A 27,321-nucleotide genomic window follows, 5' to 3' on the forward strand; every position below is an offset into this window, starting at 1 on the left:
CTTCCAGAATGTTCCTGTATTTGGCTGCATCCATCTTCCCGTCAATTTTAACCATCTTCCCTGTCCCTGCTGAAGAAAAGCAGGCCCAAACCATAATGCTGCCACCACCATGTTTGACAGTGGGGATGGTGTGTTCAGGCTGATGAGCTGTGTTGCTTTTACGCCAAACATATCGTTTTGCATTGTGGCCAAAAAGTTCAATTTTGGTTTCATCTGACCAGAGCACCTTCTTCCACATGTTTGGTGTGTCTCCCAGGGGGCTTGTGGCAAACTTTAAACAGACTTTTTATGGATATCTTTGAGAAATGGCTTTGTTCTTGCCACTCTTCCATAAAGGCCAGATTTGTGCAGTGTACGACTGATTGTTGTCCTATGGACAGACTCTCCCACCTCAGCTGTAGATCTCTGCAGTTCATCCAGAGTGATCATGGGCCTCTTGGCTGCATCTCTGATCAGTTTTCTCCTTGTTTGAGAAGAAAGTTTGGAAGGACGGCCGGGTCTTGGTAGATTTGCAGTGGTCTGATGCTCCTTCCATTTCAATATGATGGCTTGCACAGTGCTCCTTGAGATGTTTAAAGCTTGGGAAATCTTTTTGTATCCAAATCCGGCTTTAAACTTCTCCACAACAGTATCTCGGACCTGCCTGGTGTGTTCCTTGGTTTTCATAATGCTCTCTGCACTTTAAACAGAACCCTGAGGCTATCACAGAGCAGGTGCATTTATACGGAGACTTGATTACACACAGGGGGATTCTATTTATCCTCATCGGTCATTTAGGACAACATTGGATCATTCAGAGATCCTCACTGAACTTCTGGAGTGAGTTTGCTGCACTGAAAGTAAAGGGGCCGAATAATATTGCACGCCCCACTTTTCTGTTTTTTATTTGTTAAAAAAGTTTAAATTATCCAATAAATGTTGTTCCACTTCACGATTGTGTCCCACTTGTTGTTGATTCTTGACAAAAAAATTAAATTTCATATCTTTATGTTTGAAGCCTGAAATGTGGCGAAAGGTTGCAAGATTCAAGGGGGCCGAATACTTTTGCAAGGCACTGTATACATACATATACAATATATATATAATATATATATGACAATCTCATTTACCTGAATGTGCGTAGTTGCACCTAGTCATGAGTGAGCACATTCTGATGTGTCATAGTCATGCAGAGAAGTAAAAATGCCGCGCTTGGACCTGGTACTGCCCCCGCCAACCAGGGGAGGAGCGAGCTCGGAACACCCCTAACCCCGCAGTTCCGGCAAACAGGCCGTCGCCATCCCCCAGGTCCCAAGGCTCCATCAACCATTCCTCAAGGATACCTCTAAAACACCCCGACCGATGTGGCACACAGCGGGACACCCACAGCCCACTAGGCCCGGGGTGTCTGAGGATCCCCACCTGTCGGTGAGCCACGTCTGGGCCCAAGAAGAAGGCCGGGTAGGAAGAGTAAAGGGAGACGGAAGCGGGAGAGTGCAGGGCAGAGTTGTTGCTTTTCTGACTCGTTTTGAAACTTCTTTTTGAAAAAAGACTGTAAATGCAACTGTTTTTTAGGCATGTTGAAATGCCGTTTAATCCTGACTGCTTTCTCCACAAATGCCGCAAATTTCCGAAGTTCTTTTTTTTAATGTCACACGAGAGGTGCCGGATCTGCCCAAATAAGTCCCGTAACACGGGGAAGCCAAAATCAAAAGGTGCCGAATCCTGTTTCGGCAGGATGCGGCACAGATTAACCCCTGCCTGCAACAGACTTCCCAGACAAAAAAGAGGCCCCGCCCCAGGAGCTTCGCCATAGAGAAAAGTGTGGGACCCACACTGTACCCTATTACTGTGGTTGCTAGATCCCCTACTTGCAAGCACTACTAAGTACTGTGATGGGGTTGTGTGGGGAGGGTTAAAATAGGAGAGGCCAGCTGAGAGGGCCGTGGGAATGCTGCGGGAAACTTCTACCCGGCCGCACATTCTGTGGAGTATAATGTATGCGGTGATTTAAAAAAGGTACGGTAAGGCAGGGCTGACAGCATGCGGGCAAATGTCACATTGCCCCACCACCCTAAGACGATGCAACCCCACACCTTCGGTGTATGATGCTTTAAAATCAAGGGGGAGAGCCAGCCAGGTACTGGACGTGAATAAGAGTGTAGGTTCCCAAAGTGAAAAATATTTACTGTGTGAGGGGAAGAGTGTGTGAGTTAAGATGTAGCCTGCCACAACGGCAGGCTACATGGCGAGAGAAGCACCCTGTTATTTAAGTCGAATCGTGTGGCTCACTGTTTAAATTTATGACTGTAGTTTTTTGTTTTAGGGTATATTAATAGCGGGGAATGAATCCCAGAAGATGAAGTACCTGCCCAAATTGGCATCAGGGGAACACATTGCAGCTTTTTGTTTGACTGAGCCTGGAAGGTAAAACGTTTTAAGCACACATAATGTTCACACAATGCATGACTCAAAAGATGACACACAAGTTAAAGGGGGAGTTCAGAATTTTTGACATCAGGCTTAATCTTCGAGTTAGGGGGGGTTAATTAGTCAGTGGAGTTGATTTCAAAATATTCCGTATCATGTGTTAGTGTTTAATTATTGTCAGGGCTCTTGAGTGATTATGCTAATGCAAGTCAATATGGCCAATTAGCATGCTAATAAAAAGTGATATTCACAGATCTAACATAGTCAAATAAATTGAAAACGCAGCTCAATTTACAAAAATCCCCTGCAGCCAAAACGATGTCGCACCAAACTGCCGTAATTCATTTAATTCTGCGGGACTATTTTTTTATTTGCGCAATGACACCACACTAGAGAGCAGTGCTACGGCCACTTGTCTTCACGTAAGTCTGCTCCGATCAAGGTTCATGAAAGGACATCAACATGGTGAAATGTGCTTTTAGAGGTTGTGGAAACATACAGAAGAAATGGACAAAGGAAAGTTTCCACCGCTTCCCTGTGAAGAACGAGGAACTATATAAACTGCGGTTACTCTCTGCTGGATATGACATACCCACACCGGTGGAAAAAGTAGTGAATTGGCAACAACCGATATCAGGAAAAAAATTTGCGGCTATTCTCTCCTGAAACCAAATGCTGTGGCTTCGACTGCCCAAACATCTTCAAGAGCTTCTGATAAACAGGTAAAAAAAAATCATATATGGAAATATATTGCATATAAACTTCTACTAGGTGTTGGTGTACATGCACGCCAGAAGCGAGCTACTTGTAACGAACATAACGCATATTTATGGTTCGTGTTTTTAAATTGGAAACAATGGTCAACTTTCAGATCACCATCCCGAATGCGGTAAATCATTCAAATTTGGGTTGGGTTCGGTTTACAAATGGTTCGTAATTGGTTTATGTTGTGCCGTTCGTAACTTCGTAGGGTGATCTTTTGCCTGGACATGTCCTCGCACGTCCCGTGTGGTTTTCTAAATTCATGTTTATGCTGCTTTTATTTCTATCTGCGTTCGACTTTTTCTTTATAAAACTCTGACATAGGCAAATGTGTTGAACATAACTTCAAGTATTATTTCATGTAATACAAGTGGCCACCTTTGAGCACTTGATTTAAAAACTTGAAGTTACGTAATTTGCGGACTATAATCTGTTACTTTTTTCCCTCATTTTAAATCCTGCTGCTTGTAGTCCAGTGTTGCTTATATGTTGGGTGTATTGAAAATGTGTCCAAGCTAGAGTTCTGTAACTTTATATATTTACATATATACATATAATATATGTACTTTTGCGCTATCACATGATGATTTTGGCACTTTCTTTTTGAATCATCCTGTATTATAGTATAATTTGTGTGTATATATAGTATAATTTTAGTAACTCGAGGCCGGGCCGAGTTTCTTTTTTTTGGAAATCAAAATATTGCCACTCTACCTGTAGTGAGTAGTTTTCTTCGTGCCACTCCAATTCAGGCATTTATTTAAAATTTGTCGTTTGTGTAAAAGCAGAACTGTATTTGTAAAAATTAATGTAAATGCCTGAAATGACATGGGAAAAAAATTAAGTGATCAGCTCTGTCTGTTGTATGATATGCCTTAATAAGCCAAGCATTTGTTCATACTTTGTCTTTTGTGATAATGATATATAGGTAATATCTGCTGTACCACAGTCCACGCCAGTGAAGGATACCACATCAATATAAGGCCAGCCGAGGACAAAACAACCACCATCACCAGTAAGTGATCATCTAGTAAGAATTGCCACACGACATTAGGGTTGGGAACCTCTGTGTGCCTCGCGATACGATACGATTTGCGATACAAGACTTACGATGAAGATGATCTCACAAAATGGTGATACAACAATTATCGATATATCGTTCAGGAAATGCTTCTAAGATATTCGACAAAAAAAATAAACAAAAAAACATGCATTTATCACTCTTTGAACTGATTGGACCTCTACTAGAGGTCCAATCAGTTGCAAATGGTTATTCGCTGCCAGCCAGCCTCCCACTTCAAATGGATTGTACGTCTATGGCTGTCAAATTTGTCAATGAGCTCGTTTTGGGGCATTTCACATCATTTCCCAGTTTATTTTCGATCACTTCCTTTTTATGGGTCACTTCCTGTTGATTTAGGCTTACTGACCACTCAAGAATGTCCCCAAACAGTTAGGAAGCAACTCCAATGCAACAAAAAGTAACCTGTAAAATGCCCTAAAATGAACAAGAAGTGACCTGTAAATGACATGCTCTGGTTTCAGTGTCATTGATGGTGCTCGATGTCCAGTCCGCTCAAAATGAATTGGATGTCTAGCCCCGTCAATGGCAGCCATTGAGCGAACATATACCCTTTTCCCACTGGCCAAAAAACCCGTGTCAACCCACTAACAATCGGCTTTTGGTGGCAGTGGAAAGGTGCAGCGACCCGCCTCGACCCGTGTCAATCAACCCGCCAAGCGACCCGCGTTAAAATCACCTCGGCTCTGATCGTCATGCAGTGTGAAAGCAAAACCCCGGGTCAACAGCCAACACCCTAATCTACGTGGTGACGTAGGCTCTTACGTGATGCGTCATAACAACATGCCAGTCGCCTCCCATTTAACACCCCCACAACCGTAGTTACGTCGATGCTAACAAAAAGCTAGTAGAAGAAGAAGAATTCACGTTGCCTCAGCACAAGCAGAGTGTTGATCCTTTGCCGCATTTCGACCATTTTGAGGGCAGTTAAAAGCATGAAAACAGAGAACACAAACGGAAAGGAGGCTTCCATAATGCCCTGCATTGTTTACTTTCTTGAACCGAATGTATTCGGTCGCACTTGTCGACGTTGATCTTAGCGTGGTGACGTCACGTAACCTTACGCACGGCTGAGGAGGGGTGGGGGGTTAGACGGAAAAAAAAAAAAAAAAAAAAGACACGGCTTTTTTTTTGTCAATGGGAAAGGTGCCAATTGCCAATTGCTAGTGGGTTGCATCGGCTTGGAAAAAATGCGCGTTGACCCACTAGTTTCAGTGGGAAAGGGGCAATAGACTCTCATCTAATCAAAGATTTTCTTTATTTTCTATTTTTAAACAGTGACACCTTTTTAACACTGGCCAGGGCAAGGTTGGCTCAGTTAATACAAATCAATGTTGTTTCCAGAGAATGGTCATCTAACTCTAATCAGAATATTTTTTTGAGCATTGAGGTCCTCATTAGGCATTCGCATTCACACTAGCAAGCATCTTAAATATTTGCAAATGCAGGGCTACCTTGGCTTTGTCAGACAATCAAGCAGATGACCTTTTTACATATTCCTGTATGTGAATTGAAGGGGAAGGTTACGACACCACCTCTCATTTACCCTCTACTTACTTACTTCCTCTTTTTTACACTATAAACCTCTAAAGCTTCATGTCCTGATCATTATGTTTTAGTGTTTGGTAACTGCTCAGTATAGTTGTCTAATGTGATCGAATTGTGCGCGATTTGACAAAATTAGGAAGATAGACAAAAACAGCTCAGTGTCCCAACTCAACTGAAGGTTGAGCTCCTCTCTATCGCAGTTGCATGGGTGGACTTCATTCAGGATCATTTTCACTACCACTTGGCCACGGAATTCCTCAGGGCACTGACGTACGTTTTTAGCAAACTGCAGCTAAGGTAGTCCTGCATTTGCAAATATTCAAATGCTAATTGCAGCTATCCAAAGTGAAACCCCTCCTTCACACTCAGGCAGTGACCCCTCTGCTTGATTGCTTGTTTGAGTGGTCTATTGTTTGACAAAGCCAAGGTAGTCCTGCATTTGCAATTATTCAGATGCTAATTGTAGCTATCCACCTGAGTAGGCAGTTTGGTATCAGGGTCATCTGATGACTTTCTGGTCTTTCTTTATAGCCAAAAACCCAAACCCCTGGCACTTCAAGTGTTTAAAATATATATCCGTTTTTGGTGGGAGTATATTGATAACCTTTTGGGCTACAGGCCTTTTCTATATATTGTCACACCCCTAGACACTTGTTTAGGCTCTTCAACTATGAGAGATAGATTGACATTCCAAAACACTGAAGGACTACACCTTTTACACACTGCTACACTACCTACAACACTAATAGCTGACTTTTATTAGCAATTTTCCAAACATTTATTGTGATGCAGTAAAATGTTCTCCTCTGCCATTGACATCCCTAGTCCATTTCACATGCATAATATAATTGCAATTTTAGTTTTGTTTAAAAGAGAAGTACACAATGGCCCAAGTTGATTGACAGGACCAAGGTTTTGACTTAAGTTGTTGCCTCATCAAGACACCAGATAGATGAAATATTTTTGGTCTCCTGTAGTGCCCAGCTCGGTCTGTTGTACGGCCTTACCATGCATTTGTTCATACTCTGTCTTTTTTTGTGATAATGAAATATAGGACATATCTACTGTACCACAGCCTACTCCAGTGAAGGACACTCCATCAACAACAGGTCAGCCGAGGACAATACAACCACCATCACCACAAGTAAGACAGTTATCTCAAATAATTAATTGCAACATACTCTTTTAGACATATGGTTGGATTTGATTCAGGGTTGTCTACATATACTGTGACGCACTAATTATAGTTAAATCAGGCATAGACATCTCCATTCCATTTATACATTGCTAATATAATTGCACTTTTATGATTTCAAAGGATACGAGAACAGTCGAAGAAGATCAACAACTGGACAGTTTTTGCTCAGTTGTTGCCTTACCAGGACACCAGATGGATGAAAGCTTTATTCCACTGTCCAGCACCTCAAGCCAGCAAGCGAGGAACGCTGATGGTAGGCTTACTCATACGACATGGACCAAATTGAAATCTATCAACATTTGTCCCATTAACAATTGCACTCTACCTTTCTTATCGTGTACATATCTCAATCAAATTTACTCTATTAGGGACTTTGATGTACAGCCTGGAGTTTCCAAAGCAAACAAAAAAATGGGTTGCCCGGAGGAGTTACGAGCCAACAACGCAGACATTCAGACAAATTTTGATGGAGCGTGTCCTGGAAAGAAGGCAGGATTCATCAATAAAGTTTTCTGATCCATACTTTTATTTCAAGCCACCAACTACTATTCCACCGAACATTGCAAGTATCGAAAGGCCTGATAAAGAAAATGTTATTTTTAGAAAATGTCAGTAGATTTAAAAAATAAGTAGGCTGACATTTTCCTTTTTCTTTTTTTTATAGATATTTTACAATGTACCACAATTAAAAAAAAAACACACATATTGTCTTATTTGTGAAATGTGAATGTTTAAAAGATCAAAAGTTTCTGGGTATGTTGTACTTAGAACAATGGCGTACCGCAAGCAACACGTCACTTCTGCTCATTAATATTCATGACATTGGCTACTGTTGCTAAGTAGGGACAAGCGACCGTTTGTCCCTAATAGGAAATGAATGGAAATCGTGTACGAAGGAGATGTTTACAGAGCTAAATCTACCAATTCTCTCCGAAAATGATGTGCCTGGTGCCAAATTCACTGGCAAAGATGTGGAAGAACATAAAAATGTTCAGTTAAAGAGATGGCTCAAGTGTTGAAGGCTGAAAAAGACGAAAAAAACGAGCCGACCAAAGCATTGCTTTAGCTTTTTTATCGATGCGACTGACAATGACATTCTCCTGTTTCTCCTGTATCCTTTACCATCAGCCCTGTCTTTCTTATATATCTTATATATCCTCTGGCTGTCCTACATGTTCTTGGGGGTAATTAGGGCCCGAGCACTAAGCGTGCGAAGGCCCTATTGTTTTGCAAAGGATTATTATTAGGGCCCGAGCACTAAGCATGCGAAGGCCCTATTGTTTTGCAAAGGATTATTATTAGGGCCGGAGCACTAAACGTGCGAAGGTCCTATTGTTTTGCAAGGGATTTTTTTTTATTTTTTTTTATTTTTTTCTTTTTTCAGGGCAAATGAAAACGGCCAATTTGGAGGCCTGAACATGCACGAAAAGTCACCAAAATTTGCACATAGGTGCGGAAAATTGTAAATTTCGATAATTTTGCAACGTTGCAAAAAAATGTAACAAAATGGCTCAGTGGCGCCCCCTTGAAATTTTAAAATTGGCCTATAACATTAGGGTCTGTCAGCGTAGAGCAATGAAATTTGGGGAGTCTATACCTTGTCCAAAACCGCTCCAAAAAAAGCATTGGCACCCATATTCCAAACCCAACAGGAAATTGGTTATTTTGGATCGAATATGAAATTTTTATCGATTTACAGGGTGCACATTTGAGACCTTTTCGCCGAGGGAGTTAGTTGGATCATCTTCAAAATTGGTGACACTGTTCAGGAGACATATGAGATCTTAAGTTTCTAAAATGGTGCGTTTTCATTCACGGGTCTGACCTGGGCGTGGTGTCAAAGTCGGCCATTTTTTCGGCAAAATGACAAATTCAGTAAATGACTAATGATTCCTTGACCCAACGTTCAATCTTTTTCATATCTGGCATGTATGTGCGGTATCCCACCCTTAACACGAGTGCATTGAAATATTACCCATTAGGCCTAGCGCCCCCTAGTGAGAACAGGAAATGCCTTTTTTAACGAGATAGGTTCCTCCTCCAAGGGAAAAAAATCTGTTGACCTCAAACCTGCATCAGGGGAGCCTTAAGACCTGTGTTCAGGTGCCTGATGAAAAATATTGAGGTTTCGTTGAAGCGGAGAGGTCCAAACCGGAAGTGAAAATGACCGTCAACAATTTGTCTCGCAAAAAACTTTAAACAGTCACAACTCGGCAGCTATACAACATATCTGCGCCAAACTTCCCGTGCTTGTTGAGAGTCATACCCTGAAGGGTCTTGTAGGGGTCATTTGCATCACCTCTACAGTGCCAACTAGTGGCGACAGAAATGAGTTTTAAAAAAGGCCTTTCCTATTGGGTTTTTTCAACATAGAGCAATGAAATTTGGGGAGTCCATACCTTATGCAAAACTGTTCCAAAAAGTCTCTTGCACCCATTTTCCAAATCCATTAGAAAATCGGGTATTTTGGATCGAATGTGAAATTTTTATACATTTGTAGTATAGTTTACATTTGGAGGCCTGAACATGCACGAAAACTCACCAAATTGTGCACATACATGCGGCTTTGCGTGGATTTTGATAATCTTGCGATGTTACAAAAAAATTTAACAAAATGGCTCAGTGGCGCCCCCTTGAATTTTTCAAAAAAGGCGTTTCCCATTAGTTTTTTTTAACGTAGAGCAATGAAATTTGGGGAGTCGATACCTTGTGCAAAACTGCTCCAAAAAGTCTCTTGAACCCATATTCCAAACCCAACAGGAAATCGGGTATTTTGGATCGAATGTGAAATTTTTATCAATTAACAGGGTGCACATTTGAGACCTTGTCTCAGAGGGAGTTAGTTGGATCATCTTCAAAATTGGTGAGACTATTCAGGAGACATAGGAGATCTAAAATTTTCAAAATGGTGCGTTTTTATTCATGTGTCTGACCTGGGCGTGGTGCCAAAGTCGGCCAGTTTTTTGGCAAAATGACAAGTTCAGTAAAAGACTAATAGCTCCTTGACACAACGCTCGATCTTTTTCATATCTGGCATGTATGTGCGGGATCCCACCCTTAACACGAGTGCATTGAAACATTACCTATTAGGCCTAGCGCCCCCTAGTGGGAACAGGAAATGCCTTTTTTTACTATACAGGCTCCTCCTCCAAGGAAAAAAAATATATTCACCTGAAACCTACATCAGGGGAGCCATTAAGACATGTGTTCAGGTGCCTGATGAAAAATACTGAGGTTTGGTTGAAGCAGAAGGGTCCAACAGGAGAAGTGAACATGGCTGAAGCCATTTTGTCTCACCACAAGTTTTGAACAGTCATAACTTGGAAATACTTATGTTACTTACTTTTGAAATACTTATTTTACGGCCCATGTCCACATGTCTCTGTCTGTTGCCGTGACGACCCTTTGTTCGCCATTAAAAGGATTTTTTTTTTTTTCAGAGACTCAGGCAGCTTATAGAGCCACAGAATTTGGCACACTTGGTCAAATTGGCCCAGTTAGAAGATTCATTTTGGTTTTGAATAAGGGCTTGGCTGCACAGCTCAGTAGTGGCTCCTTTTTTGTAGTACTCTCTCCAATAGGGGTTTTTATCTCTTAGGTGTGTGAATGTAAAGAGGTGACTTTCGAGCATGTTAGGTTCTAATGAGAGGATTAGAGAGGAGGATCTGCCACCACCCTGACCTGCACACTGTACGAGCTGCCTGACGTTCGAGTTGCGCTAGATTGCGAGGGCCCGTTCTGTCCTGCTTGCAGGCCTAGTTATTATTTTTTTTTTTTTTTTTTTTTTTTTCAGGGCAAATGAAAACGGCCAATTTGGAGGCATGAACATGCACGAAAAGTCACCAAAATTTGCACATACGTGCAGAAAATTGTAAATTTCGATAATTTTGCAACGTTGCAAAAAAATCTAACAAAATGGCTCAGTGGCGCCCCCTTGAAATTTTAAAATTGGCCTATAACATTAGGGTCTGTCAGCGTAGAGCAATGAAATTTGGGGAGTCTATACCTTGTCCAAAACCGCTCCAAAAAAGCATTTACACCTGTATTCCAAACCCAACAGGAAATCGGTTATTTTGGATCGAATATGAAATTTTTATCGATTTACAGGGTGCACATTTGAGACCTTTTCGCCGAGGGAGTTAGTTGGATCATCTTCAAAATTGGGAGACTGTTCAGGAGACATACGAGATCTTAAGTTTTTAAAATGGTGCGTTTTCATTCACGGGTCTGACCTGGGCGTGGTGCCAAGTCGGCAATTTTTTCGGCAAAATGACAAATTCAGTAAATGACTAATAGTTCCTGGACACAACGTTCAATCTTTTTCATATCTGGCATATATGTGCGGTATTCCACCCTTAACACGAGTGCATTGAAATATTACCCATTAGGCCTAGCGCCCCTTAGTGAGAACAGGAAATGCCTTTTTTGCGAGACAGGTTCCTCCTCCAAGGGAAAAAAATCTGTTGACCTCAAACCTGCATCAGGGGAGCCTTAAGACCCGTGTTCAGGTGCCTGATGAGAAATATTGAGGTTTCGTTGAAGCGGAGGGGTCCAAACAGGAAGTGAAAATGACCGTCAACAATTTGTCTCGCAAAAAACTTTGAACAATCATAACTCAGCAGATATACAGCATATCTGCGCCAAACTTCCCATGCTTGTTGAGAGTCATATCCTGAAGGGTCTTGTAAGGGTCATTTGCATCAACTCTACAGTGCCAACTAGTGGCGACAGAAAGGAGTTTTAAAACGGGCCTTTCCTATTGGGTTTTTTCAGTGTAGAGCAATGAAATTTGGGGAGTCCATACCTTATGCAAAACTGTTCCAAAAAGTCTCTTGCACCCATTTTCCAAATCCAACAGAAAATCGGGTATTTTGGATCGAATGTGAAAATTTTATCCATTTGTAGTATAGTTTACTAGGCCTAAACATGCACGAAAACTCACCAAATTTTGCACATACATGCGGCTTTGCGTGGATTTTGATAATCTTGCGACGTTACAAAAAAATGTAACAAAATGGCTCAGTGGCGCCCCCTTGAATTTTTCAAAAAGGCGTTTCCTATTAGGTTTTTTTAACGTAGAGCAATGAAATTTGGAGAGTCGATACCTTGTGCAAAACTCCTCCAAAAAGTCTCTTGAACCCATATTACAAACCCAACAGGAAATCGGGTATTTTGGATCGAATGTGAAATTTTTATCAATTAACAGGGTGCACATTTGAGACCTTGTCTCAGAGAAAGTTAGTTGGATCATCTTCAAAATTGGTGAGACTATTCAAGAGACATAGGAGATCTAAAATTTTCAAAATGGTGCGTTTTTATTCATGTGTCTGACCTGGGCGTGGTGCCAAAGTCGGCCATTTTTTCGGCAAAATGACAAATTCAGTAAAAGACTAATAGCTCCTTGACACAACGTTCAATCTTTTTCATATCTGACATGTATGTGCAGGATCCCACCCTTAACACGAGTGCATTGAAACATTACCCATTAGGCCTAGCGCCCCCTAGTGGGAACAGGAAATGGCTTTTATTACTAAACAGCCTCCTCCTCCAAGGAAAAATATATATATATTCACCTGAAACCTGCATCAGGGGAGCCATAAGACATGTGTTCAGGTGCCTGTTGAAAAATACTGAGGTTTGGTTGAAGCAGAAGAGTCCAACAGGAGAAGTGAAAATGACTGAAGCCATTTCGTCTCACCACAAGTTTTGAACAGTCATAACTTCTACAACATATCTGTGCCAAACATCTCGTGCTTGTTGAGTCATACTCTGAAGGGTCCTGTAGGGGTCATTTGCATCAACCCTACAGCGCCAACTAGTGGCAATAGAAAGTCACTCATTTTTCTAATATATGTCCAGTTCTTTTCAGGTTGGTCATTGTAGTTTCAAGACCTTTTGAAATACTTATTTTACGGCCCATGTCCACATGTCTGTTGGCGTGACGACCCTTTATTCACTCCTTTTTTGTAGTACTCTTCTCCAATAGGGGTTTTTATCTCTTAGGTGTGTGAATGTAAGGAGGCTACTTTCGAGCATGTTAGGTTCTAATGAGATGATTAGAGGACTATCTGCCAACACCCTGACCTGCACACTGTCCGAGTTGCGCTAGATTGCGAGGGCCCGTTCAGTCCTGCTTGCAGGCCTAGTTATTTTTTTTTATCCAGGGCAAATGAAAATGGCCAATTTGGAGGCCTGAACATGCACGAAAAGTCACCAAAATTTGCACATACATGCGGCTTCGCGTAAATTTCGATAATCTTGCGTCGTCACGAAAAAGTATCAAAAAATGGCTCAGTGGCGCCCCCTTGACCCTTAAAATTTTCAAAAAGGCCTCTCCTCTCAGATTTTCAACGTAGAGCGATGAAATTTGGGGAGTAGATACCTTATGCCTAACTGCTCAAAAAAGCCTCTGCACCCATATTCCAAATCGAACAGGAAATCGGGTATTTTGGATCAAATGTGAAATTTTTATCGGTTCACAGTTGGAGTTTACATTTGGAGGCCTGAACATGCACGAAAACTCACCAAAATTTGCACATACATGCAGCTTTGCGTAACATTCGATAATCTCGCAACGTTACGAAAACATGTAACAAAATGGCTTAGTGGCGCCCCCTTGAATTTTTCAAAAAGGCCTCTCTATTTAGGTTTTTTCAACGTAGAGGGATGAAATTCGAAGAGTCGATACCTTGTACAAAACTGCTCCAAAAAGTCTCTTGTACGCGTATTCCAAACCCAACAGGAAATCGGGTATTTTGGATTGAATGTGAAATTTTTATTGATTTACAGTGTGCACATTTGAGACCTTGGCACCTAGGGAATTAGTTTGATCATCCTCAAAATTGGCGAGACTGTTCATGAGGCATATAAAATCTTAAGTTATCAAAATGGTGTGTTTTCATTCACGGGCCTAACCTGGGCGGGGTGCCAAAGTCGGCCAATTTTTCGGCAAAACACCGAATTCGGAAAATTACTGATAACTCCCTCATACAACGTTCAATCTATTTTAAATCTGGCATGTGAGTGAGGTATCCCAGCCTGAGCAGGACTGTATTGAAAATTTACCATTTGTGCCTGGCGCCTCCTAGTGGGAACAGGAAATGCCCTTTTTTACGGGACACACTCCTCCTCTAAAGGGAAAAAATCAATCTACCTCAAACCTGCATAAGGGGAGCCTTAAGACATGTGTTCAGATGCCTGATGAAAATTATTGAGGTTTGGTTGAAGCAGAAGGGTCCAACAGGAAAGTGATAATGACTGTCACCACTCTGTCTCTCCACACGTTTTGAACAGTCACAACTTGGCAGATATACATGATATCTGCTCCAAACTTCCCATGCTTGGAGAGAGTCTTACCCTGAAGAGTCCAGTAGTGGTCATTTGCATCGACTCTGTAGCGCCAACTAGTGGCAGCAGAATTTGTGGCCATTGCATGCTCGAAAACTCAAAACAATTTCTCATCCCAAAAAAAGAAGCGAGTTTAAAGCATGTTAGGTTCTCATTAGATGATTAGAGGGGGGCTGTCTGCCACCACCCCGACCTGCGTGACGTCCGAGTTGCGCCAAAGTGCGAGGGCCCGGTCAGTCCTGCTTGCAGGCCTAGTTTAGTTAGCTTTGTGTAGCGATCGCAAATGCTACTCAATGACAGCCAACGAACACTTTTAATTTTTTCATTGATAACACGTCTAAATGTTATAATTTATTTTCACTTCCCCCTTTTAAAGTTTTTTTTTTTTTTTTTTTTTTTATATATACATATATATAACAGAAACGGTAACAGTGGCAGTCAGATACCATTGTAATTCTTTTCAGGTCATTCATTGACAGACAGAAGCAGTACGGCACAACGTTACGCTAAAAAAATAAGTTAAAAATATAAAAATGGCTTACCTCTTTGTCCTCTGAAAGACCATGCCAACCCAACATAATGTTTAATGCATATGAAATGTGAATGGATTCACCGAGCTGGTGTTAAAGTCCGCGCAAGTTGATTCAGTCTTCACATTTTTTTTGGTTTCCGGAAACGTATGAAGAAAACATCCTTCATGTGTCGTAATGTCTAGAGTCGTTTCTACAAGTTCCAAAAAAACAATGCGTGATCGGCATGTTCGTTTTTGAAAGATTACTGGAGAAAAGTAGCACAAATTACGTTGTCTATGCGAGGGCGGGTCTATAATTTCCCACTTCGGCTTTACTTCCGCTTTATGATGCGACGTCACTGTCTAAAAATAGCCTGTGTGCGGTACGCCAATGCATAGCATCTTGAGCTTCCCTAAAACCATTGTAGTTCCCACTGACAGAAGGGTACTTGTCATGGATGCAGGAGACTACACACGATGGAAGAACACGTCGCTGGCCTCATCCCAGATGTTTGCCTTTCAATGCCCACTCAAGAACAACCCTATATGCCACCAGTCTGAGTTGCCTAGAACAAGAAAACCATAATACAGGGTGGTTCAACAAGAAAGTGCTGAAAATCATCATGTTATTGATAAAAAGTATATATATAATTTAAAAAAGTTACAAAACTCTAGCTTGGACACATGTTGTTCATTATACCCAACAAATAAGCAACACCTGACTATAAGCAGCAGGATTCAAAACGAGGGGGAAAAAGTAGCGGATTATAGTCCGCAAATTACGTAACTTCAAGTTCTTACATCAAGTGCTCAAAGGTGGCCATCACTGGCGCTTGTAATACATGAAATAATACTTGAAGTTATGTTCAACACATTTGCCTATGTGAGAGTTTTATAATGTTTTTCATTTTTGACATATCGCGTGATGATTTAGGCACATTCTCATAAATAATTGCCATCATGCTTTTACGCTCACAATGCATTACTGTTGAGATGATATAGCTGCTTTCCTGAAGTATAAGTTCAGAGTATACCGTAGGTGTTTTTATTGTGAGACCATTATGAATATTCGCCCAACGGCAAAATGAGGAATGCAGGAATCCACTTACCTCATTGATAGCTGCCCACCTGAGCCTGCTGGTCTTGTTTTTTTTCCAGTTGATCTTGTCTACGAAGAAAGAAGTTTGTAGAACACCTTTTATTGAGAAGTGGTAAAAAGTCTTGGTGTTCACTTATGCATCGAGCTGCTTTTTCTTCGTAGTCACTATGCAGTGGTATAGAGTTCCTGAAAACTCGTGTCCAGCTCCAATTGTTGCAATTGTTCATTAATCAACTCCCATTCCCCGCAGCAAAAAGATTCCACATCTGTTGCCAGTCTCCTGTTGTCCTGACCGGGCAGTCAGTCTTCGCTTTTCATCCGTGTCTTTTAGTTGTTCATCTGTGTATTCCGGCTCAAACTGATATGGTAAAATGTTTATAATACTAACAATATCTTCATCATCCAGTTCGGTGTCAGAAAAATACGTACGCGGTTCAAACAAAGCCATGTCTTGGTCAGAATAAACTACAGTGAGTCGGGTTATTGATTTGGGGGCGGGAAGTTGCGTCGTTGCCACAAAAAAAAGAAGAAGAAAACAGCGGTGAACAGACCAATGTGATATCCTTCCGCCCTGCTTGGCCAGACAGCTTGTTCTCTGCAAAGCAACTGAATTACTAATGTTGCTCTTCATACTGCAGTTACTGACATGCAATTGTAAGTTTGAATAACTTCATCCTGAAAACATAGCCAACACTGTTGATTGCATGCGTTATCGGTGATTCTCCTGCGTGCATATGTTCTTTTTTATTACGTTAGTATGCAAATTGGCCATTTTGACTTGCATTAGCATAGCCACTCCGGAGCCCTGAAACATAATAGAAGACTAACAAACGATACGGGATATTTTGAAATAAACTCCAAGGACTCATTAACACCCCCCCCCCCCCAATAACTCGAAGATTAAGCCTGATGTCAAAAATCCCGAACTTCAAGATTGTGCTTCCTAATGAGTAAACCAATGCACAGAATTTATTAAAATGTCCGAACATGACATAATCACTTCCAAATGCAGCAAAAGTGATGATAAGGGGGTATTGCACAAAATCAGGATTAGGGACTTAGTCTGTGAATATTGGTCATTCCGGATGATCCAAACCAGTGTTTTATTTGGCAGCCCTTTTAGTTTTCGTCTTAGTCTTTTTGAAAATACTAATTAGACTTACTTACTTACTTATTAGTCTTCTTTGAGCGCCTTGAAAGGTGGAAAAGCGCTATATAAGTATAACACCATTTACCATTTTCAAAATGTGCTCCTCTTTGTCTAGTTTTAGTCAACGAAACTTGAAAACTTCTGGAAAGTTTTCGTCTGTAAACTTCAAAAGTTTTAGGCCATGAATAAGTAAATGGTTTCCAACAATTTCGAATCAACGTTGACAGACGAGCATTTAATTACAGAGAACGATGGCATCACCACCTTTGTGATGATATAATACACATTCAACAGGAAAACACTAATTATTTTCAATTAATTAAACTCACATGGACGCTATGAACTGTATGTAAAAAGTTTTCCAAGAGGTTAAGATGACACCCACCAAGCTAAATGCTAATGCTTTCGCTAATGCTACAAGTTACATTTCGTGTGTGATGATCAGTCAGCACAGACCTTTAAAGGCTAAAGCAACATGGCATGTATAGCCAAGATAAGAAAAAAACTGACCAAGCAGCACCTGACATGTGTTTCACCAAAGGCACGTCTGGATCCTTGAGAGGACACTGGTGAGTTAGCATGTGTGTGAGGCGGGGGGGGTGCAGCACGTCACATGAGTGACGCAACCAAACACTGCTACGATACATGCTAACTACACATAAGATAAGAAAATGTCACACTTTGTGAACATTTGACGGAACCTATGACGCATTTTCATCTCGTCATCTCGTCAGACATTCGTCGCGTTATGTTTTAATCTCCCTAGACACATTTTTAGCTCGTTATCGTCTCGTCAAAGTCACGTAAAAATTGTCGACGAAATATTTTCGTTTTCGTCTTTGTGATGAACGCAACAATGCACTCCACATTTGCATTGTTTAAGCAATTTGTATTTTGACCTTTTCAGTGGAAGTGATGCAGCCTCAATTCAAACGCGAGCAACATTGTCAGACGATGGAAAATATTACCTTCTCAATGGATCCAAGGTAAAACTCTTCTGCTCGGTGTGTTATGTGATTCAATAACTTTAGTAACTCTTTCAATCAGATTTGGATTTCAAATGGTGGAATGGCTGACATCATGACTGTGTTTGCACGGACTGAGGTATTTGAAAACGACACAAAGAAAGAGAAGATTTCTGCATTTATTGTTGAGAGAGCTTTTGGAGGCATAACTAGTGGAAACCCTGAAGACAAACTTGGCATTAGGGGCTCCAACAGTAAGCTTAAGAACTTTAGTTTGCTTGTAGCGCAGTGTGTATGGTCATTTTATTTCACCATTTCTTTCAATGTTTTCAGCTTGCGAAGTGTCATTTGACAATGTTCCAGTACCACTGGAAAATCTCATTGGAGAATTAGGAGAAGGATTCAAGGTAATATTTCACCTGGCCTCTAAAAGGGCTTGTTCAATTTTGTTTAGAACATTTTTAACATCTTGTTTAACAGATTGCCATGAACATTCTCAACTCTGGAAGATTTAGCATGGGAAGTTCTTCAGCTGGAATGATTAAAAAGTTGATTGGTAATACAACCAGTAAATTGGATATACAGTTGTGCCTTGACTGAAGACCTCTGTTTTTAGTGATGATTTTTGGAACTCAAAACACCTCAATTAAATCATCTCTCTGCATTGAGATAAATGGAAATGTCACTCATCTTTTTTGTTTCTGTTTAGGCCCTGCAAAAATAGTACCTTATCCTAAATAAGGTCACACTTGTATTTAAAGGTTCTATCTTAGCAACAAGTGCGCTGAAAAGCAACAAGGAAAAGAACAATTCTCAGAAATAGGGCTGCAAATAACAATTTTTATAATCAATTAATCGGTCGATTAATTAAACGATTAATCGAATGTCGCTTTTTTCAATGACCTTCACAATTTAAGTTGGTTGTTTCAGGCAAGTTGTAAGTAACAATGAAGACATAATGGAAGACTATTTCCTTCAAAAATAATATTTTATCACAGCTTCCTGACTTAACTGTACTGTAGTCTACTACTGTACTGTTCTATTTCATTTCTCCTGATTGCCAGAGGGCGGTGCGTAGCACCTGGCGCTAGCCGGAAGCCTCGAAACCAACTTGGTTGGAGCTACGTGGGTTACGTCCTCCTGAGGCTGCGAGCGGCGGCTGGACTATCGCTTTCCGAAACTTCTTCGGTTACATATTTCCGTGAGTGTTTTCCGCTCCGGACACTCTTGGTTGTATTATTGTGCGTATATTTCGCCTCGGGCCCGCACTGGCTAATGTGTCACCGCAGTTGTTTCTTCCGAACCCGAACCGGGCTGTCGACTGTTTAGGCTGACAGTGTTTTCGCTCCGCGCCGTTATTTTGTGCTGTGAGTGTTATTCGCTCCTTGCATTTATACAACGGGAATGCGTGAGTGTGTTTTCGCTCCGCGCCTCCTCCTGCTGTAACCGAGTGGCTTCTTTGCTTTGATTTCTTTGCTTTGAGCCTCATTACTGTGGACTGGTCCTTGAGTGTCATTCACTCTGCTGTTGCCATAGTGTGCACTTCCTGTGGGTGTGGTATTACAGTATAAAAAGGAATCTCTGTTATGTCTCTGTGACATATATGATGAGAAGCACACTGAATAAAGAAGTGTTGTTCCATTCAAGTCTCGGCCTTACATGTACTTAGATCATGGAAGTACATAACAAAAGTGGCGACGAGGACGTCTGGACCTGCGTCAGCTTGGACGGACTGTTTTTGGAGTTTACTGCGGGTCGCGGTGCTCCTGGGGACAGACGGCGCCGACCTCAGCTTCCACGTCGTGACTTCGTGGGGAGGACGAGTGGAGTTTTCAAAAGGAGCTTGAAGGTGCTGTATAACCAGGCGCTATGGCGGGAGTTATCGGCTCTGTTGGTCTTTTTGATGAGCTTGTGGAACAGTGGAGCTCGTGCACAGAGCGGTTCGGCTATTTCGTGGAAGCTAACGAAATAGCGGAAGAGAAAGTGGTGCCCACGTTTTTGAGCGTTATTGGGCCAAAGACTTTCAATTTACTGAGAAACTTGCTTCAACCCGATAAACCTGGTAGTAAAACGTACAGGGAAATCGTGGAAACTCTTAATGGACAGAGAGATTCCGATTTCACAGGAGAAATCAGGAAGAGGGGGAATCTGTCACTATGTTCATAGCGGCGCTGCGGAAGCTGGCTGAACATTGTGAGTTTGGTGATGTTTTAGAAGACACATTAAGAGACAGATTGGTATGTGGACTGAGAAACGAAGCAACACAAAAGAAGTTACTCTCAGAAAGTGGACTGACATTAAAGAAAGCCTTTGATGTAAGCGTGGCTATGGAAATGGCTTCAAAGGAGGCTCAACAACTGAACATTAAGAGCAGAATACACCAATTGGCAAGTACCCAAAGCAATGTTGCTGGTCCCTGTTTTAGGTGCGGTAAAACAGGGCACCTTTCCTCCACCTGCTGGTGCAAATAAATGAACTGTCATCATTGTGGGAAGAAGGGTCATGTTGAGCGTGCCTGTCGGAAAAAAACAAGCACAGACAAAGATAAGGAAATGAATGACAAGAAGAAAACAAAGAAATATGTCAAAGCGGTAGAGAATGCCTCTACTTCCGAAGATGAAAGTGACGTGCACACCGTGCATGTAATGAGCGTGGACGGGAAGTCAGGGTGTTACTGGGTCACACCAAAGTTAGATGGTCACCCAGTCAAAATGCAAATAGATACTGGATCACAGGCATCGCTTGTGTCTTACCAAGTCTATAAACAGTGTTTGAGACACCTTCCATTAAGACCGTCAGACACTGTGTTCAAAGCGTACACTGGACACAAAGTGCACATGAAAGGAATGACTGACATTACTGTGCAATGCAAGGATCAAACTGCTAAACTTCCAGTATATGTCACAAAAGGGAATTTTGCTTCCATAATGGGACGACTGTGGATTAATGCACTTCGTGTAAATTGGCTAGAAGTTCGGCAGCTGTCAGACGGTTCTTCACAACTACGAGTCATCCTGGACAAGAATGAAGAGGTTTTCCGTGAGGAATTGGGCAGCATGAAGGACATTACAGTGAAATTGCACATTAAACCAGGAAGCAAACCTGTGTTTATGAAGGCTAGGACAGTGCCGTATGCTATTCGTGACAAAGTCGAGGCTGACCTGGATGCGTTGGTCAAAAGTGGTGTTTTGGAACCAGTCATCACCAGCGAATGGGCGACACCAATTGTGCCGGTTCCGAAAAAGAATGGCGGAATTCGCACATGTGGCGATTTTAAAGTGACTTTGAATCCGGTGCTTTGTGTGGAGCAGTATCCACTTCCATTGATCGATGATTTGTTTGCAGGTCTGAGCAGTGGTCAAAAATTCAGCAAAATTGACCTCAACCAAGCTTATCTGCAGATGCATGTGGATGAAGAATCACGGGAGTGGCTGACAATTAACACGCACAAGGGACGTTTCAGATATTGCAGATTACCTTTTGGCATCACATCTGCTCCTGCTCTGTTTCAACGGGCTATGGATCAAATTTTGAGTGGATTGCCAGGAGTACAATGTTACTTGGATGACATTCTCTGCACCGGTTCCAACGACGAGGAACATCTTCGCAACCTGGATGCTGTCTTAAAAAGGCTAAGGCAGTATGGTCTTCGAGTGCGCAAGGAAAAATGTGAATTTTTGAGACCATCGGTGGAGTATCTCGGACATGAGATAGACCACGAAGGACTACAAAAGGCTCCATCAAAGACAAAGGCAATTGTGGATGCACCCGCCCCAGAAAGTGTGAGTCAGCTTAGATCTTTTTTAGGTCTATTGAACTATTATGGACGGTTTATTCCCAATTTGGCATCACTTCTTAAACCATTGCATGAGCTGTTGTGCAAAGATGTAAAATGGAAATGGACGAATGAGTGTAACAAAGCTTTTCGAAATGCGAAAAACGCCCTGATTTCATCAGAGGTTCTCACTCATTTCAACCCTTCATATCCAATACAGCTGGCATGTGATGCTTCACCCTATGGGGTGGATGCTGTCATCTGCCATGTAATCCCGAACGGAGATGAAAGACCAATTGCTTTCGCATCGAGAACACTTAACAAAGCAGAGTCAAACTATGCTCAATTGGAACGAGAAGCATTGAGCATTATTTTTGGTGTGAGGAAGTTCCACCAATATTTCTATGGAAGGAAGTTTACTCTGTTAACGGATCACAGACCACTGACAACGATTTTGGGACCTCTTACAGGAATCCCTTCACTGGCTGCTGCACGTCTTCAGAGGTGGGCTTTGTTGTTATCAGCTCACTCATACGACATCAAGTATCGTAAATCTGATTTGCATTGCAATGCTGATGGACTTTCGAGGTTGCCGCTTCCTATCACAAAACATGAACCTACCTCAGTGGACATGTTCTATTTCCGAAATGTTGAACATGCACCAATTTCAGCGTCGCAAGTGAAACGTGCAACTCTGAACGACCCCGACCTGTCAGTCGACATGGTAATTAAAGGACAAACCAAGTGTGACAACACCGCTCTCAAACCTTTTTTGGATAGGAGGTGGGAACTTTCTGTTCAATCTGGTTGTTTGCTGTGGGGGAGGAGAGTGATTGTGCCACAGTCATTGCGTGCTAAAATGCTTGCGCAACTGCATGGTGCACAGTGGTATTGTTAAAATGAAAGAAATGGCGAGAAGTTACTTTTGGTGGCCAGGATTAGATAAACAGATCGAAGAGACGGTAAAAAGGTGTTCATCTTGCCAGTAGATTCGCAACAATCCACCTTCAGCCCCACTTCATCCTTGGGATTTTCCTCAGGACCATTGGCACCGCATTCATATTGACTTTGCGGGGCGTTTTGAAAATCGAATGTTTCTGGTTGCTATCGATGCCCATAGTAAGTGGCCAGAGGTAGCTATCATGAAATCAACCACATCGGAAAAGGCAATTGAGAAGTTAGGGGAGATGTTTAGTCGTTTCGGAGCCCCTGCACAACTCGTCTCAGACAATGGGCCCCAATTTGTGTCAAAAGAAATGGTTGAATTCCTGCAAGCCAATGGGGTTCAACACATTAAGTCGGCTCCCTATCACCCGGCAACCAATGGCTTGGCAGAGAGGTTTGTGCAGACCCTCAAACATGCTCTCAAAGCATCACAAGGGCAAAGTACACTCCATCAGAGACTACACGAATTTCTCCTCAAATACCGAACATCTGTGCATGCAACTACCAAAGTATCGCCTGCGAGCCTCATGTTTTCTCGAGAGATACGAACTGGCATGGATCTTCTGAAACCACCAACCCTGAGCGAGATTGTTCAAATGGATCAACGGAAGCAAGTCAAGTACAGAGACCTTCATTCCAAGAACCGAGTTTTTGCACCTGGTGACTCTGTTCTGGCCCGGAGTTACCAGAGTAAGGAAAAGTGGGCCCCTGCCACCATCATTGCTCAAACTGGGCCTGTTTCCTACACCATTCAGTCAGCTGATGGTGTTTGGCGTCGCCATGTGGATCAATTGTTGGGAACACCAGACACTACTCCAGAACTGTCTATTGATTGTGATGATGCTAGCAGTGTAATTATACCAGAAATGTCTAGCTTACCGGATGTGCCAAAAATACCAGAAATGTCTAGCTTACCGGATGTGTCAAACCCAAACAATCCCGCTGTAATGGTGTCTAATTCAACCAATGCACAAACGGAACCTGAAACGGTATCGGAACCTGTTTCCACAAGTGAGAAATCGGAAGTGACTGTTGAACGTCGGTATCCTGCACGCGACAGGCGACCGCCTGATAGATTGGATTTATAAGTAATAAGTAATGAGGGGAAAACAGGAGGTATTTTTGTGTTTATTTCTGGGACATGTTATGTAAGGGGGGAGGAGATGTGACATATTTATGTCACACTGCTGTTGCCATAGTGTGCACTTCCTGTGGGTGTGGTATTACAGTATAAAAAGAAATCTCTGTTATGTCTCTGTGACATATATGATGAGAAGCACACTGAATAAAGAAGTGTTGTTCCATTCAAGTCTCGGCCTTACATGTACTTAGATCAGGGAAGTACATAACACTCTGGGTACCTCGTGTTTTGTTGACTCGCTCCGGAGTTCCTGAGTGCGGCTCGCGCTATGTGTACACATGTCGGGGCCGCTAGTGAACGCGTGTAATTGCTGTTTAGCCCGCCTGAGCCCGGAAGACAAACACACTTTATGCCCATTGTGTCTGGGCGTGGAGCATTTAAGGAAGGCGCTCACCGATGAAGCGTGTCTTAACTGTGTCTGCATCCCGTTGTCTGAAAGGTCCGCTAGACTGGCTATGGTGGAAAATGGTATTCCTCACGAAACGTTGGCGTCGAGCCCGAAAAAGACGACCAGCGCCATAAGAAGCAGCATGTTGAGGCCACCTCATCAAAGAAAGCTTGTGATAGCGGCCACATGCTATCTGCTAAAGTTGACACTTTAGCTTCTGAGTTTGCTCAGATTAAATCATTGCTTCTGAGCTTACAGCCTGGGGGGGATGTGAGTGCAACTGCAGGTGTCATTGAAAGCGTGCCTGAGCAGGTGCACCACAGTGACGTTGGCCACCTGGAGGAGGACGTCGTGTCCATAGCAGTATGTGACTCGCTGTTTGGGTCCGATATTACCTACAGTGAAGACCTTGACGTCGGCCCCTCTCCGGGCTCCTCAGTGGCGGACTCTGACGCATCTGAGTCCCTACCCCCAGAATCTGGTCCTGGTTTGTCTTTCATAAAGCAAACCGTTCAGTTAGCCCTTTCACAACTGGGCATTGAGACCCTACCAGCTGAGAATTCGGTTTCTAGTGCCTTCTTGAAGACCGCTCAAGAACCGCAATTCTGTGTGCCTGCTTCGCTACCCTATATCAAAGAGCTTCAGCTTTGCTGGGCAGATCCTAAGTCATCCACACACTTGTCCCAGGACTGTGGGGCTCTCAGCTCTATGCATTATGCGGCTCAATATGCGTTAAGCAAGATGCCGTCGGTGGACAGCATTGTCGCGAGCCTGATAGTGGACCCGGCGGATGCTCCCCGCGCGGAGGCTCGGTGCCTGCGCCCTCAGTGCTGGGTGACTGATGAGCTCCTTACCAAGGCCTATGATGTTGCGGCTCGGATTGGCCGCTTGGGTAATACATTTTCCCACCTTGCCCTGGCCCTTTCACAGTCATTGAGGACACAGGTGTCAATGACAGTGTACAGAACCTGAGCGATGCTTCCCTCCAGACGTTCGCATATATGTCCAGGGAACTTGGCAGGCTCATGTCAACACTTACTGTGGCCAGACGTCAAGTATGGTTGGCACAGTCTCCTCTGACTGAGTCTTGTAGGGGCGCGCTTCGCACTCTACCTGTTGTGCTGGGTCAGGTGTTTGCCCCAGCGGCCCAACAAACTCTTGAGAGAGCTGTGGAAGCCAACACGTCCAGGCAACAGTTTGCTGTCCTGCAGCAAGCTTCCAGGCCCCCCCACAGACATGCTCCTACCTATCACTCTGCAATCAGAGCTCCACCTGCGCTGAGAACTGCACACTCATTCTCTGCGGAAGGACAATCTTCTCAACGGCCTGTTTTTTGGGAGCTGGCAGGACGACCCCCAAGAGCTGACCACTTTTCCAGACCTCAACACAATCGCCCCTTCAAGCCCTCTACTGCTAGTAGGGGCAAGAACGGTAGAGCTTGACTATCATTGCCGGGGCCTCAGCCGTTTTACCAAACACCATCTCAGGCGCTGGGCATCCCTTGCTCCAGACCCATGGGTCATTTCAACTTGGTTCAGAGGTTATGCTGTTCAGTTCAAGCGTCGACCCCCAAAGTTCAGTGGGGTGAGAACAACCGTTGTGTCGGATCCAAAGAAACGTTTGGCCCACTGAACTCTGGCGGAAGGAAGCCGTAGAGTTGGTTCCCAGCTCAGACCTGTCCAGGGGATTTTATTCAATTTATTTTCTTGTTCCGAAGAGGGACGGCGAGTTCTGCCCCATCCTCGACCTGAGGTCGCTAAATTGTTACCTCAAGTGTCTGAAATTTCACATGCTTCGCACGACAGACGTCCTGTGAACGCCTATTTTCACGTGCCAGTGGTACCACACCACAGGCCATTCCTTCGCTTTGCTTTCGAAGGAAAAGCGTACCAATACAGAATGCTGCCATTCGTCCTCTCTCTCTCTCCCCGGACATTTACAAGATGCGTGGCTGCAGCGCTGGCCCCCCTGCAGAGCCGCGGCCTCAGGATTCTTCCTTACTTGGACGATTGGCTTGTGTGCTCACAGACTCGGGAACTAGCTCTCAGCCATACCACGCTGCTGTTGGACCATGTACAGCGGGTGGGACTCGATGTGAACCTTTCGAAAAGTTGTTTGGTTCCCAGCCAGGAGGTGATTTTCATAAGCATAAGCTTGGACTCCTTGACCATGACCGCCTCTCCGTCGCCACGGAGGGTGGCCAACGTTCTTCAAACGGTCGCGCGTGTCAGACACAGTGCGACGCTGTCATACGGGACTGTCCTCCAGTTATTGGGGAAACTGACTGCACTTTCAAGCGTGGTGCCATTGGGCCTTTTATTTCTACGCCCGCTACAGATTTGAGTGAACGGTTTGGGATTGGACCCCAAAAGACATCAACACAGACTTGTGACTCTCTCAGGGCATTGTCATCGACTACTGCGGCCCCTGGATGAACAGGCAGTTCATATGCAAGGGTGTCCCACTGGGTTCACTTCCCTCGCGCCGAGAAGTGGTTGTGACGGATGCGTCTGTTTCGGGCTGGAGTGCAGTGTGGAACCACAGGACGGTCAGGGGAGTTTGGTCCCCACCGGAGAGACTTGGTCACATAAACGTGTTGGAGCTTCGTGCTGTTCGACTCGGTCTCATGCATTTTCTCCCTGCGTTGAGAGGAAAGCGTGTTCTGGTTCGGTCGGACAATACGTCCACTGTCTACCATATAAACCACCAAGGGGGGACCAGATCTCCTCTCTCACTGGCAGAGGCTCGAGAGCTTCTCCTGTGGGCTTTCCCACGCCTTTTGAGTCTCAGAGCTGTCCATCTTCCCGGGGTGCACAACTGTGCAGCGGACTTCCTCTCCAGGCAGAAGCCACCGCCAGGGGAGTGGAGGTTTAACCCTGCTGTGTTTCAGGAGATATGGAGGAGGTTCGGTGTAGCAGAGGTGGACTTCTTCGCTTCAGAAGCAACCACCTGTACCTGTGGCCTCTGAAGGGCTGGATGCCCTGTTAGAGTCATGTACGGAG

The 27,321-nt window shown here is 43.3% G+C and overlaps 1 protein-coding gene across 1 annotated transcript in view; it reads left to right on the plus strand.

The window, feature by feature from the left end:
• The window catches only part of acad9 (acyl-CoA dehydrogenase family, member 9), a 93,376-nt gene that overhangs the window by 8,806 nt on the left and 57,249 nt on the right, over positions 1–27,321 (plus strand). Inside the window, exons 5-9 of the mRNA XM_057845669.1 lie at positions 2,306–2,406; positions 18,013–18,091; positions 18,153–18,324; positions 18,404–18,477; positions 18,551–18,626. Coding sequence (XP_057701652.1) covers positions 2,306–2,406; positions 18,013–18,091; positions 18,153–18,324; positions 18,404–18,477; positions 18,551–18,626 — 502 coding nt within the window. The remainder of the gene's footprint in view (positions 1–2,305; positions 2,407–18,012; positions 18,092–18,152; positions 18,325–18,403; positions 18,478–18,550; positions 18,627–27,321) is intronic.

The sequence above is a fragment of the Corythoichthys intestinalis genome, chromosome 9 (assembly GCF_030265065.1).
Source record: "Corythoichthys intestinalis isolate RoL2023-P3 chromosome 9, ASM3026506v1, whole genome shotgun sequence".
Lineage (NCBI taxonomy): Eukaryota > Metazoa > Chordata > Actinopteri > Syngnathiformes > Syngnathidae > Corythoichthys > Corythoichthys intestinalis.